This window comes from Pseudophryne corroboree, chromosome 2 (genome assembly GCF_028390025.1).
Source record: "Pseudophryne corroboree isolate aPseCor3 chromosome 2, aPseCor3.hap2, whole genome shotgun sequence".
NCBI classification, from domain to species: domain Eukaryota; kingdom Metazoa; phylum Chordata; class Amphibia; order Anura; family Myobatrachidae; genus Pseudophryne; species Pseudophryne corroboree.
This window is the reverse complement of record NC_086445.1, coordinates 797,044,374-797,065,439: the sequence shown is the minus strand read 5'-3', so window position 1 is coordinate 797,065,439 and position 21,066 is coordinate 797,044,374. Positions and strand designations below refer to the sequence as shown.

Here is a 21,066-nt window from a genome sequence, read left to right as displayed (position 1 = left end):
CGGGGCGGCAGCGGGAGCTGACCGCCCCGTTTCACATACCTTACTCCTGCAGACGTGCGGAGGCTCCGACGGGGCTTCTTAAACAAGCGCCGGCCAGCCTGTGCAGGAGGATGTGTGGGCTGTGAGGGAGCTCTTTCAGAGAGGCCCGACACGCCCGTGCTGCTATCAGCAGCTGCACTGTCCCTGACCCTGCCTTTTGGAAGGGGGAAAGGGATGTGTCCAAATAGTAGAAAAAAGAAAAAGAAAAAATAGGGATTTTTGTTTACTTACCGTAAAATCTCTTTCTCTGATTCCATCTGGGGGACGCTGCGCACTTACTAATGGGTTAGAGTGTGTGGGATTGGGAGTTTGGCACAGAACCTATAAAAAACTAACTCCTCCCCCCTCTAACCCCTCCCATCTCCTTCCTGCTCAGCAGATTACCTCAGTTAACGTTTAGCAAAGCCGGAAGAGGCAGAACAGAATATATATACGGGAGGGATCGCAGCGTCCCCCAGATGGAATCAGAGAAAGAGATTTTACGGTAAGTAAACAAAAATCCCTATTTCTCTTTCATCCATCTGGGGGACGCTGCGCACTTACTAATGGGATTTCCCAAAGCAAGCTAATTAGAGGAGGGAGACACAGACGACATAGCAGTCTGCAAACTTTGATGCCTAACAGAGGCAGTCTCCAAACCAAAAGTATGAAAAACGGAAGAATTTCGTGAAGGTATGTACGGACGACTAGGTCGTCGCTCTACGCAGTTGCTCGACGAATACACCACTGTGAACAGCCCAAGAGGCTCCAACAGGTCGAGTCGAATGAGCCCCTAAGGAATCAGGAACAGGCAACGCCTAAGAAATCTAAGCCTGCTGAATAGCAGAATTAACCCAGCACATCACCCTGTTCTTATTGGCCAGCCAGCCACGCTTGGGTGCAGCAAACAAACCCAACAAGGTAAGAGTTAAGGTTTGAACAACAACCAATAAGGCCAATTACCGACCCGCCCCGGACAAGCCTGGGACGACACAAGAAGCCCAATGTGCTGAAGGAGAGGAAAAACCAATACAACTTGTGGTTTGTAAGTAAAACCACCCTAACTGCATAAACCAAAACACTGTAAGAGAAAAGAAACCGCAACTCAACCAGAGTCCAGAGGCCGGAAAGGAGAAACAGGAGCCATTCTGGAAAGTAAATTCTAGAGCAGAACCCAGTCTGCTAAGATAAGAAGACAAAGTAGTTCTGACAACTGTGTTGTAGAAAAGATAAGAGGCGGAAAGGACTAAGAACTCCAGCTGAGTGACCGTTAAATACACACAAACGATGACAAGTGTTCTGGCACTGTGATTGGTTAGAGAGCCAGAAACGTAGTAGGGCTTGATGACATTGTTTTCCACAATCACGCCGTCAGCGGCAGAATAGACAAAATCCCGGTGATGACGTAAAGGTTGGGAGTGGAGAGCTGGCCGAAAAGGTACCCTGTAAGGAGCCCTGGTCACTCTGGGCCATAACATTGCAGAACAGAGTCAACAGGCAAATCTGAAGCGGATTAGGAAAACCGAAAGAGCCACTGGTCAAATGCGTTGAGGTACTCACTAGATGTTGCCAGAGGCAGAATAAATATGCTAGATGAAAGTGACAAGGAGCTGACACGGCGTCTACGATTGCCACAAGAGGATTCCCGAAACGATCACAGTACCAATGAAGCCCTGAGGTCTATGTCGGCTAGTTATAGACACACCAAAGCCAGAAATCCCTGTTGATTTCACATACTTTAAGGAAGAACAGCCTGAAGATTCAGGAAATCTGCTTCCCAGTTGCCCATTCTGGAACTGGAGATGACAGACACTGCCGGGATCCAAAATTCCGCCCTCTGCATATGTTAGATACTGTTCCGATGTCTCTCCAGCTACAAGTGTCACAGAACAATTGATATAGGTCACAGTGGATAGACCCTGTAGAAGACATTGAGCTGAAGTCAAGGCGTTGTAGATCGCCCGTAGATTGGAAGTGATATTTCCACTTCGGACATCAATTTCATAGAAAACGCCAGAGTTGAAACCAAAAAACCGTAATGTCTGAAACTTTTGACTGTGGTTATGACCCTCCATGTCGAGACAGAATGAAGTCCTATAAGTTAGATCTGGATTGTGTAGCCCAACGAAAAGATCGACCAATGAAAATATCTTGGTATTTTAATAGAGAAACTAAACTGCTGTTTACGTAAACTCAATCCTGCCTGAGATTAATAACATTTAATCTGAGATTGAAGAAACCAGGCAGGAGACCGGGGGAATGGAGCCACCTATAAAATCACCACTGTCCTGCAGAGGAAGTGTATGTCTGACCCCTGAGTCTATTCTGGTCAGTAAATCCTGCACTCCGCCAACATTCGAGATACCAGGTATCGAAAAGAATACCCATGAATAACATCTTCTGCGAAGGAAGAAATCCAGAACTAAGGTCCGTTGTAGAAAAAAAGTGCATGAGACAGCTGCTTTTTTTTTTTTTAACAACTGACCCAAAATGGTAGCGATGCCCAGATGACGGAAAAAGGATTGGACTGAATACTCCTGTTAGATAGCGAACATATTGCAATGATTAGAGCCCGTCTAAGATGGGCACTAAAGATTCTTGCTTGGTACGTGTTCCCCAAGATTCAAAATATATGTTTGTGATACAAATTCAGTACATCCAACGGATCAGTGGACTCTGAGAAAGCTGGTGTCCTCCTCACTGGGAACCAGACTGTCCGACTCCGTGGCCCCTGCAGAGGGCACATTGGAAGTCCGTGTTCTAGGCATACAAATGCCTCCCAAAAGAATACCCATTTTTCTGACATAGGTTAAAATACCCATTTCTCAGCTATTATCCTCAGGATGAGAACCCACGACCTGTTATACCGCAGGCATACACCTTACTGATAGAGTTATTTGCTCCCGCCTGCAAAGTACGCTTTAATTTGGAAGCAGAATTTTACGATTCGCAACCAAAATGAATAGAAGGGTGTCATAGCCAGGGAAAAGATGCAATAATAAATAGATAGGGAATAGAGCTTGAGAGACCAAAACAGTCAATGGATAATTTGAAAAGGATCAGCTGCCCCAAGAATGGATAACTTGCATAATGCAACCGGTTTAAAGATTCATGCATAAGCCCGGAGAGGGCGTAGGAATATTCCTGTCAGAATGAATACTAATATAATAACGGCCTCACCGTTGTCAATCTGTGGTGACTGTTAAGGTCACATACTGTACTTTAGTAAAGACAGTTGCCTTAGGCTCTCCCATGATGGATGCGTCCACTAATTATTAGTGGAACCTTCATTAGATCAGTGTCTTCATCAGCGAAAGGATAAAGAAATACTGTCTCTAATACTGAGAACACCGAAATTGAACCGAAAACAGTATGTATTAGAGACAGACACATTTCCCTGGAAATATAAACTATTTCATCAGGTGTGTAGTCAGACTTCCATCAACATTCTCTCACGTGAAGGAAGAGGTGGAAACCAAGAAATTCAGTAGATTATTTCTTATTTCTATCCTGAAGGATCCTCACTGACAGGATTTATCTCACCATTTTCTGTAGATGAAGCCTCAAAAACGCCTCTGAAGTAAAGGAGCTATATTGTCTGTCAAAGACCAGACTCGCTGCACAGTATGAACTGATTAAGGAGCTTTGTTCAGCCATTTGGCAAATCATAAGTACATAGTGTACAAGAAATAGAAATAGTCTGTCCTTGTTTTGAAAGGTGCACCGGTCCCGGAGGTACTGCAATACCGAGTCAATGCGTGGAGTGGACGGAGCAATCTCTTCTTCCATTTTTCTGTTCTAAACATATATTTAACACATGGCCCCCACATAGGGAACGTATCAGATATTAAACTGATAAGAACAGATACTACACTTGATCCTAGCCAAAAGGTCAAGTAGTGATCTTTTTACCAAGACTAGCGGCTAAGTAGTAAACAGAGTACCAGACCCATTACATTGACATATTGTAAGGAAAAATATACTCAAAGAATACCGGTATTTGTGGACCGGTCCTGGAAACCCCCATCCCTGCAAGTGCAGGGAATATATATATATATATATATATATATACACATATATAACTTCACACAGTTAGGGGCATACACTGAACTGGAGGGAGGCAGGTTCAGGGGAAATTTAAGGAAAATATTTCCTCACAGAAGGGGTAGTGAACAAGTGGAACAGCCTCCCATGAGAGGTGGCAGAGACCAAGACTGTAGAGCAATTTAAACCTGCTTGGTATATTCATATACTTCTATGTAAACAAGCTCATGGCTTCAGTGCTGTGAGGCAGCAATGCTAACCACTACTCCATCTGTATTATTCTGGATTGAGATGTGTCTGGCCCACAGAGGCATAAACTGATCCCTGGAACCTCCCGGCTGCTCTGCAACTGGTGTCCTGGAGCATGGGGTACCTGTGTCCGTGCTACCTTTAGGAAGTCTGGAGCCACATTGTGCAATTTAATGTATATGGGAATCAAACCTGTGTTTAGTCTATCTTACTAATACACAGCATTAGCCCACAAAGCTATTGGAGCTCCTGTGTAGTAAACTACTGAACTTGTCGTTCCTTTAGGAGATTTGCTGTTTACAACCATGGAATATACAATGCCACAATCATAGCACACAATAATGTCTCATAACTCTGTGCTGTGGTCCAGCTCTACAGACTGAGCTATAACGCTCCTTTTATAACATGATGTAAACAACTGTTGTCAATTTAGAATAGCACAACACTAGTTAAGAAAAAATCCCCGCCTGTGTAATAAACAGGGTGAGGTAAAAATAACTCTATTACAGTGAGATTACCGAAATATATGTACTAAAGGATCACTAAAGAGCACTAAAGAATCCCTTAGAATAAACGAGCTCCAGAGCATATGAAAGGGCTGTGTTATACTTGCTGTTTTTGCTGCTCTCCGCCTGTACTAACAGGGTGAGACGCTGTGTTATGTGCAGCGCAGTATCCCCCGCTGACCTGACGGATGGTCTCTTGCAGAGATAGAAGATGGCGCCTATAGCTGAGTCTTGCCCCCACAGAGTGAGGACGGCGGCGGTAAGACGCTGTTGGGCCGGAGAACGGGGCGCGAACACAACATCCTCCTGCGTCCCGCCGCGGTACAGCCTCCCCACCTCCGCAACTGAGCTCCGTAAAATCATTGAAATGACTACCGCTGCTGTCTGACAAGACGCGGCTTCCATGAAATGAGCGGCGGAAGCGGGACTGAACCGCTCCGTCCGCTCTGAGCAGGGAGGGGGGTCCGCATACACCAGCGCTGCACAATAATAAATACAATTATTATAAATACCATATATGCAATAACAGCCCAACGCTGCCCAGGCAGGTTGTGGCTGTCTTACCAGTACAGTGCCTCCTAGGAAATCCATCCTGCATCAAGTAAGCCCCAGTGACTAAGAGTATGGTGGCTTCTTAGAGGCTCTGGGGAGTGGGAGACACATAACTAACTAACCCCACTCCTAGTATACGTGTCTCCTGTAAACAGGGACTAAGCACACATAAGTAAAATCAAAATAAACAACAGAAACCTAACTAAAATCTACACTGAAGGAATCTGTGCCTGTACTCCTCAGGCACAAAACTAAAACTGAGGTAATCTGCTGAGCAGGAAGGAGATGGGAGGGGTTAGAGGGGGGAGGAGTTAGTTTTTTATAGGTTCTGTGCCAAACTCCCAATCCCACACACTCTAACCCATTAGTAAGTGCGCAGCGTCCCCCAGATGGATGAAAGAGAAATAAAAGTTTCTTCAAAAAACCGTGACTTCAGTTATTCAGGTGTTGCCACGTTCAGCACAGAAAAAACACTGAGATGTGCTCGGGGATATGGAGGGGTGGAGTGTTACTAAATTTAAATATTCAGTGCTGTTCCTACGGAAGCCCGTCCATATCCCAAGAGTACTCCAGTGACCCCTAGTGGATGAAAAAGAAAAGGTATTCTAGAGTATTCTTGAGAGTGAGCAGTCTGAGCCTGACTTCATCATAAAGAAATTCAGACAATATATTACTGGCTTTCTGCAGGAGTCTCCAGACACCTAAGATCTGTCAGACAAATATTGCAACTCCAGGTTTTTACATTGGTGCTCCAAATCAATCTTTGTCCATGATTTTTTTTTTTTTTTTTATACTGATCACCTGTTCAGTCAAAGAACCCCATGAAAAAAAACAAAAAATCCCCACTGTAACAGCATCACAGGTCAGGGACAGGTCAGCAGGGTCAGTATTGAATAAAAAACTCTTCTCACTACACTTCCAGCTCCAAACCAGTGACCCTCAGGGTAAGCCAAAAGGGGTTGAGTTTCCAGAATTGATGCCCCCTAGGAGCTCCAACCAAGGGGCAGCATCCTTGGCGAATCAAAAAAAAAAATGTCTCCAATAAGCGACCACACATAATCCACAATGAAAAAAGAATTGTATTGGGGAGACCCAGGTCCCAGAGCTTTTAACTTGAAGTAATTGCACCCTGAACATCTACAGAAAAATCAGCAAAAACTACAGCCCGCTGGTTGTCTTCCAAGGAGCCACGTAAATTGACCAGTCGAAGTACGTCATCCCTGCCCCTGAAGTGCAGAATTCTGGCAATGAAAGTGCTAGGCGCTGCATCAGGAGTATGAGGTCCAGTGTAAATGATATGCGCCCTTTTCACCTCAGATTGATCTGTAAATTCACTCCAGCAAAGAACCTCCACAAGCCATTTTTTTCAGGAATTCTTTCAGAATGGAGCCTTCAGCTTTTTCTGGAAGACCCATGAAACGTACCTTATAACTCCAGAGCTGTCCCTCCATCTAGGAGTGGCAGGCTATTATCTTTGACTCCAAAGTAGTTAATCGACCAGCAAGTAGAGCAATAGAATCCTCAAAGGTGCATATGTTAGTGTCTGCCTCACTGACCATCATCCCAGAGTAAGAAAATGTCAGTTTGGATTTCGGCAATCTTAGTGGTCACAGTTGTAAAGTTTTTCAGAGTTCCCTGTGGTATCCTAGAATACAGGAGCCTAGGAGGCCTGAGAAGTGGTGAAGGTAGCAGAGGAGCGGGGCAAATGCTATTTGCATTTCCATGTGTGACCTCACTATTGTCTATAAAAGTCTCTTGTGAACAGACAATGGGGGTAATCCAAAGTTGATCGCAGAAGCAAATCGGGCAGTCGGGCAAAACCATGTGCGCTGCAGGTGTGGCAGATATAAAATTTGCAGAGAGAGTTAGATATGGGTGGGTTATATTGTTTCTGTGCAGGGGCTTTGTTTTTACACTACAATTTAGATTTAAGTTTGAACACACCCCACCCAAATCTAACACTCTCTGCACATGTTATATCTGCCACACCTGCAGAGCACATGGTTTTGCCCAACTGCTAACAAATTTGCTTCTGCCATCAACTCTGAATTAGACCCTTTGATTCAATATTAGTAGGATCATCATAAAAGGTATTTCCGCAGAATATTACAGTTATCAAACCTAATTTATTTTAGCTTGTACTGCATAAAGGTGCAGTATTTTTTGTACTTTATTACCCTGTAGTGTGTGCAGGAGCACACAGCACAATTCTCCTATGGTACCCCGCGATAATGAAGTTACCGTTTAGTCTACCAGGTTTTTACACACTCTCACACTTACATTCATATAAGGACAGCCAGTTGTTATAAGACCATATAGACTATATAATAATTGGCTAGAAGTAACTGACTTTAGCTGTGACAATGGGTATAGGAAGCATGAGTTACACATTACCAGTTGACAGGAATATGATACCTTGTATTACTGACATGGTACCCTGTATTAGATGATGGAATCAAATTACCAGTAACTAGCTGTGCTTCCTGTACTGTCCTATTTACTGCTCTTTCTTTGATTACTTTACTTTTTTGCAGTTGTCCCACATGGACATTCCACATCAAGGTGTCCAAATAGAAGGCGATGGTTTCAGTCACGCTATCAGAATACTAAGGTAAATTAAATTTTCAGCTATATATTCTAAGCAGTATTTGTGAATTATATGTGGGATATTCAATTGTTTGAAAAGTCAGTTGGGTGTCTTTTTTTTCCTATCTAATAGACCGGAAAAAAGACACCCAACCGACTTTTCAAACATTTGAATTCCCTCCTATGTTTGTATGGATTTAATTTCCGCTATTAATATTGCCTCAGTTGAACATTTTTTTTCAGTAAAGTTTATTGACCACAAATGAGAAAAGGCTACAAACTAGTAAACAATCAGTTATTTTTTGTTACCTGGAATGGGGATATTATTATGCACATTATTATTATAACTGATTATTATATTGTGCAGGTCAGGGATATATCACAGACAACAATTGATCACATGGTCAGGTTAGAAGTGTTTACACACTGAGCAAGAGGCTGGTAGTGCCAATATATAACAAATAAGAGACTTCCTTGTATAGCATATCTTGTTACACATCTCAAGTGGCAATGCAATATTTCCCAAGGGGGGGTTGTGAGATGGCAAATTTAGGGCAGAGGTCTGGGCCGACTTTTTAGCAGCAAGCTTCCTAGCTTGAAGAATGCATGCAGCTATAGTAGCTTTCCAATCGGGAGCGGTTCTTGGTGCGGGCAAGCAGTGCCTGCTCCCGCGGCCGCAGTCACCCCACAGGTGCCCGCCGCCTACCCGCTACCCGGCTGCAGCAGACGCCGTGGGCTGTGTGGGCATACGCTGCAGCCGGCGCACCTGTCAGACGCTAGAGGTCATTATTGACCTCTAGTGCCTGTGCTGCGCTATGAGAGAGACGTCATGACTTCTTTCCCATAGAGAGGAGCCACGGGCGGCCAAACGGAGCAGTAGCAGCAGCGGCCGGGAAGCAGGAGCGGGGTTTGCTAAGTATTGTTTTGGCGGGTTTTTTTGTGTGTGTTTGTAAGCGGCTACTAAGGGGCACATCTACTGGGGGCATAGCTACAGGGGGCAAATCTACTGGGGGCACAGCTACATGGGCCAAATCTACTGGGGGCACAACTACTTTGACGCGCACTAACTGTTTTACCACTGGGTTGGGGGTGCGCCAGTGGAAACTTTTGCACTGGGCGCCACAAGGTGTAGAACCGGCCCTGTTTCCAATCATTTCATGTCTACTTGTACTCCACTTTGGCCAGTCTAGTGTAACGCTGTTGGACATGAAGTGCAAATAATGTCTTGGGGCCAACCCATTAGTATTAGTTGACTTCAACGTGTTAAGAACAGAGAAGTTTAACTGTAGGAGTATACTGAGCTGAACGTATAGGAGTACATGTGATCGTAGCATTCCCGAAGTGTTACTTAAATGAGTAAATGTAGTTTAAAGCACTGTTATTATATTCTTTTGCCAGATAAATTATACAGGATAATACCATCACCTGGTTGTTAGATAAAATAAGAGAGATGGCAGCTAATGCAGAGCTGCCTGCAGATATTCGCCTGCACGGAGCTGCACGCAGATATTCACCTGCACGCAGAGTTGTTTGCATCTTTGTGGTTGTATCACTCCTATGAATCTGCTTGCTGAAGTAATCGTGCTCATGTGCATGTATGTGCACCAGCCTATCCGTGGTGCAAGAGATCTCTCTGTAACCACCGGGTTTCTACATTTGCTCAACTCTGATATACCCTCCGTAGCCTTGGCCTATATGTAAATGCCCCATTGGCAACAAATTACACCCAGTCAGCATCGCATGGAGATAATGTCCAGTTGTGCGTGAATTCTGTCGTGAATTCTTGGTTCAGACACAAACGCAGTATGAAAATCTGGAGGTGTGTCCTCTAAAGGACATGGGTGGAACTTTGCATTTGCTCTACAGAAAGAGAGGAGAAGATGACAAAAAAAAATTGGGGGTACAATTTTTACAATATTTTGCATTGTGTGATTATTAGTCCTAAGTGTCCATTATTAAAAAGTGTATTTGTTTACTTTTATTTCAAAGAGTTCCTCCATGTAACGGCATAAGTGAGGAAACTCAGAAAGCACTAGAACAGTCTCTTCTTGATTGCACTTTCCGGCTACAAGGGAGGAATAACCGAACCTGGGTGGCAGAGTTGGTGTTTGCAAACTGTCCTTTGAACAGTGCTGTGTCTAGGGAGCAAGGTACTGTAGGAGGTGTTTTATCACACTACTTATAGTTTTATTATTTTCTTAGCGCTAACTAATGTTCTGTTTTTAATATTAATATTTGAAGGTCCTACACGACATGTGTACCTGACATATGAAAACCCCCTCTCAGAACCAGTAGGTGGGCGAAAAGTAGTAGAAATGTTCCTAAATGACTGGAATAGCATTGCCCGATTATATGAATGTGTGTTGGAGTTTTCACGCTGTTTACAAGGTAACATTTCTCTACTGATCATTCTTGCAAGGTAACTTTGCTTTAACGCGGTGACTAAATTAACTTTTTTTTCCTCTGCTCCCTAAGACATACCTCCTCACTTAAATCTCTTTTCTGAGGTCCGATTGTACAATTATCGGAAGCTTATCCTGTGTTACGGACAAACAAAGGGAAGCTCGGTAGGTAAAAATCCAAACCGTTTGTGTCAATTATGTTAAAGTTTTTATGATGAGTCCATTTTTCCATGGTGCTATTTATTATTAATATGGCAAAGCAGCTTACTCTGTTCTCTGAAAGGTTTTTTCATGATGAATTACGGTTTACTTTTTCAGTAGGATTAACAATTACTCATGCATTTGTTTCAGAAATGTTATTGTCATTGGTTATGCAGTGCTATTTGTATGCGGTTTCTTCCTGTCATCTGCACCACTATAATAACACTGACGTTTTTGGCAAAGTTAGGGGAAGTAGACAAATCTAGCACATAGGGGGTCATTCCGACCTGATCGCACACTGCCGGTTTTCGCAGTGCAGAGATCAGGTTACTACTGCACATGCGTATTCTCCGCAATGCGCAGGCGCGTCATACGGGTACAAAGCGGATCGTTGCTGAGTGATGGATTTAACGAATCGCAAGGAGATTGACAGGTAGAAGGCATTTATGGGTGTCAACTTACAGTTTTCTGGGAGTGTTTGGAAAAACGCAGGCGTGTCCAAGCGTTTGCAGGGCGGTTGTCTGACATCAATTCCGGAACCAGACAGGCTGCAGTAATCGCAAGGGCTGAGTAAGTTCAGACCTACTCAGAAACTGCACAAAATGTTTTTGCGGGGTCGGCTGCACAGGCGTTCGCACACTTGCAAAGCTAAAATACACTCCCCTATAGGCGGCGACTATCTGATCGCAGCGCTGCAAAAAGTAGCTAGCGAGCGATCAACTCAGTGACCCCCCATAATCTAGATGTTAAAAAAAAAAATGTTTAACTGCCACTGTCTTCTTTTTCTGCCTTAACTTTCCCGTTTCTTTTCCTATGTTGCAGATAAGTATTCAGTGGAATTCTATCCACCATAAATTTCACATCTCACTTGGCACCACTGGACCTAATTCTGGTTGCAGTAACTGTCACAACATCATCCTACACCAACTGCAGGAAATGTTCAACAAAATCCCGAATGTGGTGCAATTGCTACAGGTTGGTTACTACTTTAGTAATTGTACAAAATATGATGTGAGGGTTTAGACCAGGGATGGGAAACCTTCGGCCCTCCAGCTGTTTTTGAACTACACATCCCATCATGCCCTGCAACAGTTTTAGCATGACCAAATAGCAAAAGTGTAGCAAGGCATGCTGGTATATGTAGTTCAACAGCTGGAGGGCTAAGGGTTCCCCACCCCTGGTTTAGACTGTGTGGAGGGAGCCTTTAGTCTACCCGATTACTCTTAATGTAAAGTGTTCTATAATCCTTAGTACTGCTCAACTCTAATATACGGTATTGGTCTTTCTTAGTAATGTATGCAATTTTTTTACGTCTATTGTTTTGACACTTCTAACTCAATAAAAATATATAAAAAAAGAAAAAAAGGTCTACAGGAGAAGACTTTATCTTTCTACAAATAGAAGAGGAATTGTCTAATTTATTTGGTTATGTCGACAGCTAGGCATTGCAGATAATGGATATTGTTTGGTCTCTTTAAGTGATAATTTTTCATTTTTGTGTGACCCAACAGGTATTGTTTGATACTCAAGCTCCTTTAAATGCAATCAACAAGCTCCCGACCGTTCCCATGTTAGGACTCACTCAACGGATAAACACCGCTTACCAGTGCTTTTCTATACTTCCCCAATCCCCAACACACATTCGATTAGCCTTCAGAAATATGTATTGTATAGACATCTATTGCAAAAGCAGGGGTGTGGTGGCAATACGAGATGGAGCTTACAGTCTCTTTGACAATAGCAAAATTGTTGAAGGCTTTTATCCAGCCCCAGGATTGAAGGTGTGTATGTCTCCTGTTTTCTCTTGTGATGTATGTGATCAGTCTGCAAGGGTTTTCACTACAATTTATTGTTTTGTCTATTGTAGATTTGTTCTCCAGCCCTAACTGCATTATCTAGTTGAGCATACTAACTCCAAATTTAATCTTGAGATTAAAATTCTGATCGCGCTGAGCACATGGCAGTGTACAGTATATTTCTGGCCTTCAAAGGTTTGGAGTCTTCTAGTTTAGATGGGAAAGTACAATATGCAAGCTGTGCACAGTTTGGGCATCAATGTATCCACATTTGCAATTGTGGCTGTGCCAAATAGCTTATACAGCATTACTATAAAAGAAATAGAAACTTTCAATGTTTAATATAAACCAAAGTAGTATTTATAAAGTCAAAATACTTACATGGTTATGTAGTATATGTCATCTATAACTAAGTTTAAAATGTTCTATGTTTGAGCATTTTGTCACATGACCGATATCCGTACGCGTGTCTCACGGACACAAGCCACTAGTTCCTCTGATACAGGTTGCCTCCCAGAAGTTTTCCCTTTGCATTAACAACCAGTGTTCATAAATTTGTTGCTCCAGTCGTAGATGGATTGCCTTGTAGGTGGAAGTTTCCCATATCGTGTTCTAAAATGCCACCGTACAACTGTAGCAGAGTTTGTTTTCGCTAATTTTAGCACTCACAAGCCTTCTCTACTGGCGTAGCAGCCATTTTGCTTACATGAGGTAACAGCCGTTCACGCGAGGCAGACGTAACGAATAACTACACTTGTAAAAACTTTCACCCTAGCTGTGATTTGTTTCTTGTTCCTTCACTTCCTGTAAGTGTAAACAATCTGAAGCAACACATCACAGCTGCTGTTGTGATTGTTGATGAAGACCTGTTTTGGTGTGTTTGGAACGAATTGGATTATTGTATTGGAATCTGCCGTGTGTCAAAAGGCTCACACATAGAACATTTGTAACTTAGTCATAGAAACTTACAGAGGTACTGCTTATCCATGTGATTATTTTGACTATATCAATAATAACTTTGGTTTATATAAAACGTTGAAAGGAGGAATTTGGTACTTACAGATAAATACCTTTTTAGGAAGCTATAGGAGACACTGGCACAACTTCAAGACTGTGGGTTGATGATTGTGGCTTACAGGGAGCTGGCACTTTAATAATCTAAGACGTTAAACAGGCTCCTCCCCCTCTATCCCCCATCATCCCTCAGTTATGAATTAGCCGAGAGGCGTTCGGGAAGAAGAGAACAGAAACTAGATGAGGGAAGAGAGCATATAGCAATTAAACACAACAGAACAACAAGGAAGCCAAGAGAACAGCGACAGGCGGGTGGCCAGTGTCCCCTATGGCTTCCAAAAAAGGGATTTATCGGTAAGTACCAAAATCCTCCTTTTTCTGTCAGCCACTAGAGGACACTGGCACAACTTTAAGACTGTGGGGACGTCCCAAAGTTTCCCCCCTGGGCGGGAGATCACTGAGGAACTTGCAAAACAAGACGGCCAAACTGTGAAGATGAAGCCGCAAAAGTATCAAACTTGTAGAATTTAGCAAACGTGTGAATACTGGAGTAAGTGGCTGCTCTACAGAGTTGAGACGTGTTAGTACCCCTACTAGCAGCCCACGAAGACCCAACTGAGCATGTAGAGTGGGCAGCAATGGTTAATGGAGGTCACCTAGGTTAGTGTAGATAGGCCTGACAAATAGTCAACCGAATCCAGTGGGCCAGGGTCTGCTTAGTAGCAGGCCAACCTCGACGTGGGAGATCATAAAGGACGAATAAAGCATTAGTCTTACGTAACGGTGCTGTTCGTTCCACGTAGATCTTCAACGTTTTCACTACATCCAAAGAAGAAGGTGTCCCAGAATCCTCCTGCAAGGACGGTACCACAATAGGCTGATATGAAAAGCCAACACGACCTTGGGAAGAAAAGAAGCATGTGTTCTCAACTCTGCCCTCAGGATGAAAAATCAAGTAGGGAAGCTTACAAGACAAGGCACTTAATTCAGATACTCTCCGGGCTCAAGCTATGGCCAGTAGAAAAAGTCTTCCAAGTAAGATATTTAAAGTTTGCTTCTTCCAAGGGTTCAAAACAGGGTGACTGTAGATAATCCAGCACCAGATTTAAATCCCCAGGATCTGTAGGTGGAACAAACGGGGGTGTACCCGTAGGACCCCTTGTAGGAAAGTTTGCACATTAGGTAGGAGCGCAAGGCATCTCTGAAAAAAAATAGAGAAGGCAGATACCTGAACTTTCAGGGTTCACAGATGAAGTCCGGAATCTAAATCTGCCTGAAGAAAGAGCAAGAACCGTGAGAGACGAAAAGAATCTGATTGAAACCTTTTTCGGTCGCACCAAGAGATATACCACCACCAGATGCGATGGTAATGGGCTGGCGTAACGGGTTTTCGTGCCCGCAACATCGTGGGAATCACGCCTTACGGAATCCCTTTGCGTTTTAAGAGATCTGCTTCAAGAGCCATCCCGTTAAACGTAGCCGTGGTAAATCTAGATGCACGAAGAGCCCTTTTTGGAGTAGATCCGGACGCAGAGGGAGAGGCCAAGGATCGTCCGCTAGCAGAAGGTGTAGGTCTGAAAACCTCTCCGAGGCCAATCTGCTGCCACCAAAATCACTGTGATTGACTCCCGTTTTATCCTCTTGAGAATACGAGACAATAGAGGGATTGGAGGAAACGCGTATAATAGGTCGTACGGCCAGAGCATCTACAACTTCCGATTCAGGATCCCGTGTTCTGGAGATGTATCGAGGAAGCTGATGATTGCAGCGGGACGCCAATAGATCTACCTCTGGACACCTCCAGTGTGGTGTTAGGGCGTCGAACACCTCAGGGTGAAGTGCCCATTCTCCCGGATGTAGATCCTGACTGCTGAGGTAGTCTGCTTCCAAATTTTCCACTCCTGGAATGAATACCACCGAGAGAATTACAGCGTTGCGTTCTGCTCATTGGAGGATGCGTGTCACCTCTCGCATTGCCTGGCGACTGCGAGTTCCCCCGTTTGTTTACGTATGCTACAGCAGTCGCGTTGTCCGATTGAACCTTTTTCACCTTGGATCGAAGAACTTGGGCAGCTTGGATCGGGAAACTGGTCTCCGTTGGCACTGTGAAGGAGGCGAGAGGAGGTGGGGTGGCCGCTGTGCTGGACGCTGCCGCGCTGTATAAAAAAAAAAGATGCAACTGAGCAGGAGCTCAGTCAGCAGTAACCGGCTCCCTCGGCACAAATTCAAAACTGATTGATGATGGGGCATAGAGGGGGAGGAGCCTGTTTCACTTCTTAGATTATTTAAAGTGCCAGCTCCCTGTAAGCCACCATCATCATCACCCCATAGTCTTGAAGTTGTGTCAGTGTCCCCTAGTGGCTGACAGAAAAAGTGTCTGTTTTATAGTAACCCTGTATATTTATGTGTCTACTTTTTCTTGCTCTGCATAGCATACTCTACCATAGCATCTGATCACCCAGAATTTAGTATTCTGCCTATATGCTCGATATATCACATCCACCTGTGACTGGGAAATGTAAAATTTTGCATTCGTACATAACACCAGTTTCATCTGCTCCTACACAAAGCAATCACCACAGCCCAAACTGCAGATCTGGAGGGTATTTTGGTTGTGACATGACGTCAATTTGCAGAAAATAAACAAATGTGCTTCTGGACGCATTAATAGCATGAACATTTTATGGGGTTTCAAAGTGGAATGTTACCACCATTGCCGAAGTTAATATTTATCCAGCCATGTGCTAGACGTTGTCTGTTTAAGATTTGCAGGTTTCTTTGCTTATACTAATGCTTACCATGCTTAGACTAATTTCAGTCTACACCCGCTGTCACTCTTCAGTCCCCTTATGTTTTATTTAGCTTCCATTCAGACGACCAAGGCAGTCAGCAGAGTTTTATTAAGCAAGTTTCTCAGTGTTTCTCTTTCCTTGTGGAGCGCAGACAGTTGAACAGGGAAAAATATCTAAAAAAAATTTCATTTTATTTTAATATTAAAATTGTTGCAAAATTTGCTTGTATTATATTTTTGTACAGAGTTGTTTTGTTTGTGGTGATCTTTATTATCATGGTAGTTTTTTTAGCTACATATATTTAGGCATATTTTGTTTCTGCTTGCAGACCTTCCTAAATATGTTTGTGGACAGCAATCAGGATGCAAGGCGGAGGTCTGTTAATGAAGATGACAATCCACCATCGCCTATTGGAGGCGATATGATGGACTCACTGTTATCCCAGTTTCAGCCTCAGGCACAGCAGGTAATTGCTGAGACCACCATGGCTGAATGACTGCTGGTGTGCCCGCTCTAAGCCACGGCAGTGTGTACCCACATTTGAAAGTAGTGTTGTATCCTTATTTGTTAATTACAATAACATGTATACGCTGAGTAAGGAACAGTTCACATACGGGTAAATATTTGATTGTAGCTTTCTGTTACACATTTACAGTTTGCGAAACAGTCTGCGGCATCGGGCGCTTATCCTCTTACATCCCCGCCGTCTTCGTACCACAACACTGTTACACCTTCTCCAGTAATGATGCACTCACAGTCCCCAGGTGAGATTTCATTTCTCTTCTTTCTGTTACATATATTGTGGACAATTACTATCCTACTTTGTGTGTCATGGTCCAGGTACTGTTCAGTGCCGGAAAGAATAGCTGAAGACATCAGACGGTTGCTAAGGTGTGACCAAGATGTGGAAAACCCAGTTCAGGACAGGAGAATGTGGAAACTATGTAGATTATTCATAGAAGATAATAGAAAGGACATCTGCTGATGTGAGGAGGTTAGAGTGGTGTAGGAGAAACTGCAGGTGATCAGCTAATAGTGCGGGAGAGGGAAAGAGATGCTTAAGAATTCGCTGAACAGAGAATGGAGAAAATATGATCAAAGTTATGGCCATCATAATCCAAAGGAGTCCACTGAGAGAGGTAGGGCGTTAAGGGCCGTAGAAGAATGTGGATTATCAATAGGATGTTAAAATAGCCGAAGAAGATGTTGTTGATGCTTAGGTAGACAGACTGAGAAACACTGTGCAGATTTCTGGGTTGATCAAGGATGATGATCAGTCACAGCAGAGGGGAGTTGACAATCCAAATAGTAGTAGTAAAGATGATGAAAGGTGAAGCAAAGTAGTTGCTTCCAAATGTTTGGAGGCAGCTGAGCTAGCAATATGTACATAATTGTCTTGGCTGGGAATTCCAATCACTTTGTAAGTGAATCACTACCCAAATGCATCTGCTCCCAATAAATGCATTCTTCTTATGCGCCCTACACACTGGGCGATTACACTGCAAGATATGAACGATCTCGTTCATTAATGAACGAGATAACATTCATATCTGTCAGTGTGGAGGCACCAGCGATGAACGAGCGCGGGGCCGCACATCGTTCATCGCTGGTGCCCTGTGGGCTGTGCATGCAGGCCAATATGGACGAGATCGTCCATATTTGCCTGCACGTCTACGGAGCCGGGTGATGGGGGGTAGTGAAGAAACTTCACTCTCCCTGTCACTGCCCCCCCGCTGCCTGGTCGCCCGTCTGCCGTATTGGTGGTCGGGCAGCTCGGCGCGACATCGCTGAGTCTGTAGGGCCCATAAGACAAGCTAGCAAGGAGTGTGTTAATACTGGCCATTGATATGATGTATGTATAACACTTTTAAATAGGGGGGTGACCAGCTAAATGTGATTATTTACGTGCTGATATTTTGTGATCTGATATTTTTCAGTAATTTACTGTGTAAGTGGTGTTTCTAGATATTTTTCATTAATATATATAAATTGTTGGTGAATGGAATTTGTATTCTTACATCCGGTAGAGCTTTAGGTAATAACAATGTAATTTGACTTTTCATGCCAAATCTGTGATGTAAAGTCATAGCAGAGGAATGGATTGGGCTCCTGTCACCTTGTGTAACAACTGTTGTATGGTTTCCTGTGAAAACAGTCTATTGTAGCATTAGAAGTGTTTGCTACTTGCCCTGTAGAGTTGTGTTGGAATGCGGTATTTGATACTTTTCCTCCAAGAGGAAGTATTAAGCATCCATCAATGTCCGTAGACAGGGTCCATGTGCCACATGAATGTTCAGTTTGGCTGATGGCAAAAAATTATTAATGAGGTGAACACCTATTAATTTTGAATGCAAAATTGTTCACTTTGAAAGAATTTTCCTTGTGTTATTCTTTATTTCTCTAACGTCCTAAGTGGATGCTGGGGACTCCGTAAGGACCATGGGGAATAGCGGCTCCGCAGGAGACTGGGCACAACTATAAAGAAAGCTTTAGACTACTGGTGTGCACTGGCTCCTCCCACTATGACCCTCCTCCAGACTTCAGTTAGTATCTTGTGCCCGGCTGAGCTGGATGCACACTAGGGGCTCTCCTGAGCTCCTAGAAAGAAAGTATATTTAGGTTTTTTTATTTTACAGTGAGGTCTGCTGGCAACAGACTCACTGCAGCGAGGGACTAAGGGGAGAAGAAGCGAACCTACCTAACAGGTGGTAGTTTGGGCTTCTTAGGCTACTGGACACCATTAGCTCCAGAGGGATTGACCGCAGGACCCGACCTTGGTGTTCGTTCCCGGAGCCGCGCCGCCGTCCCCCTTACAGAGCCAGAAGCATGAAGAGGTCCGGAAAATCGGCGGCAGAAGACTTCGGTCTTCACCAAGGTAGCGCACAGCACTGCAGCTGTGCGCCATTGCTCCTCATGTACACCTCACACTCCGGTCACTGATGGGTGCTGGGTGGGGGGCCCTGAGGGCAATATATGACACCTTGGCTGGCAAATCTACATCATATATAGTCCTAGAGGCTATATAGATGTAAAAATACCCCTGCCAGTATTCCAGAAAAAGCGGGAGAAGTCTGCCGGAAAAGGGGCGGGGCCATCTCCCTCAGCACACTGGCGCCATTTTTCCCTCACAGCTCCGCTGGAAGGAAGCTCCCTGGCTCTCCCCTGCAGTCTGCAAGCTACAGAAGGGTAAAAAAGAGAGGGGGGGCACTAAATTTAGGCGCAGGATAGATATATATATATATATATATATATATATATATATATATATATATATATATAAAGCAGCTATAAGGGAAAACACTCATTTATAGTGGGATCCCTGTGTTATATAGCGCTCTGGTGTGTGCTGGCATACTCTCTGTCTCCCCAAAGGGCTTTGTGGGGTCCTGTCCTCTGTCAGAGCATTCCCTGTGTGTTTGCGGTGTGTCGGTACGGCTGTGTCGACATGTTTGATGAGGAGGCTTATGTGGAGGCGGAGCAGATGCCTGTAAATGTGATGTCACCCCCTGCGGTGTCGACACCTGAGTGGATGGTGCTGTGGAAGGAATTATGTGACCGTGTCGACTCCTTGCATAAAAGGTTTGACGACATACCAAATGTGGGACAGCCGGCTTCTCAGCCTGTGCCTGCCCAGGCGTCTCAAAAGCAATCAGGGGCTCTAAAACGCCCGCTACCTCAGATGGCAGACACAGATGTCGACACGGATACTGACTCCAGTGTCGACGACGATGAGACTAATGTAACTTCCAGTAGGGCCACACGTTACATGATTGAGGCAATGAAAAATGTGTTGCACATTTCTGATGTTACCCCCGGTACCACAAAAAAGGGTATTATGTTTGGAGAGAAAAAACTACCAGTAGCTTTTCCTCCATCTGAGGAGTTAAATGAAGTTTGTGAAGAAGCGTGGGCTTCCCCTGATAAGAAGCTGGTAATTTCTAAGAGGTTACTAATGGCCTACCCTTTCCCGCCAGAGGATAGGTCACGTTGGGAAACATCCCCTAGAGTGGATAAAACGCTCACACGCTTGTCAAAGAAGGTGGCACTACCGTCACCGGATACGGCCGCCCTGAAGGAATCTGCTGATAGAAAGCAGGAGGCTATCCTGAAATCTATATATACACACACAGGTGTTATACTGAGACCAGCTATTGCTTCAGCATGGATGTGCAGTGCTGCAGCTGCATGGTCAGATTCCCTGTCAGAAAATATTGATACCCTAGACAGGGACACTATATTGCTAACCGTAGAGCATATAAAAGACGCACTTTTATACATGAGGGATGCACAGAGGGATATTTGCCGGCTGGCATCAAAAATTAGTGCAATGTCCATTTCTGCCAGGAGAGGGTTATGGACTCGGCAGTGGACAGGTGATGCAGATTCCAAAAGGCACATGGAAGTTCTGCCTTATAAGGGTGAGTAGTTGTTCGGGGATGGTCTCTCGGACCTCGTTTCCACAGCAACAGCTGGGAAGTCTACATTTTTACCCCATGTTCCCTCACAGCCAAAGAAAGCACCGTATTATCAGGTACAGTCCTTTCGGCCCAATAGGGGCAAGCGGGTTAAAGGCGCGTCCTTTCTGCCCAGAGGCAGGGGTAGGGGAAAAAAGCTGCAGCATACAGCCAGTTCCCAGGAGCAAAAGTCCTCCCCCGCTTCCTCTAAGTCCACAGCATGACGCTGGGGCTCCACAGGCGGAGCCAGGTACGGTGGGGGCCCGTCTCAAATATTTCAGCAATCAGTGGGCTCGCTCACGAGTGGATCCCTGGATTTTTCGGATAGTATCTCAGGGGTACAAGCTGGAATTCGAGACGTCTCCCCCCCGCCGTTTCCTCAAATCTGCCTTGCCAACCACTCCCTCAGGCAGGGAGGCAGTGTTACAGGCAATTCACAAGCTGTATTCACA

The 21,066-nt window shown here is 44.3% G+C and overlaps 1 protein-coding gene and 1 non-coding gene across 3 annotated transcripts in view; one reads left to right on the top strand and one right to left on the bottom strand.

Annotated features, from left to right (window-relative positions):
• The window catches only part of MED14 (mediator complex subunit 14), a 150,167-nt gene that overhangs the window by 93,767 nt on the left and 35,334 nt on the right, over positions 1–21,066 (top strand). For both annotated transcript variants that reach the window (XM_063955591.1, XM_063955590.1), the window contains exons 16-23: positions 7,904–7,980; positions 9,945–10,105; positions 10,197–10,343; positions 10,431–10,522; positions 11,381–11,533; positions 12,070–12,339; positions 16,489–16,626; positions 16,816–16,924. In XM_063955591.1, the coding sequence (XP_063811661.1) occupies positions 7,904–7,980; positions 9,945–10,105; positions 10,197–10,343; positions 10,431–10,522; positions 11,381–11,533; positions 12,070–12,339; positions 16,489–16,626; positions 16,816–16,924 (1,147 nt within the window). The remainder of the gene's footprint in view (positions 1–7,903; positions 7,981–9,944; positions 10,106–10,196; positions 10,344–10,430; positions 10,523–11,380; positions 11,534–12,069; positions 12,340–16,488; positions 16,627–16,815; positions 16,925–21,066) is intronic.
• Positions 3,732–3,922, bottom strand: LOC135052851 (U2 spliceosomal RNA). The gene has a single exon (XR_010242308.1). It is a non-coding gene; the product is annotated as a U2 spliceosomal RNA (small nuclear RNA).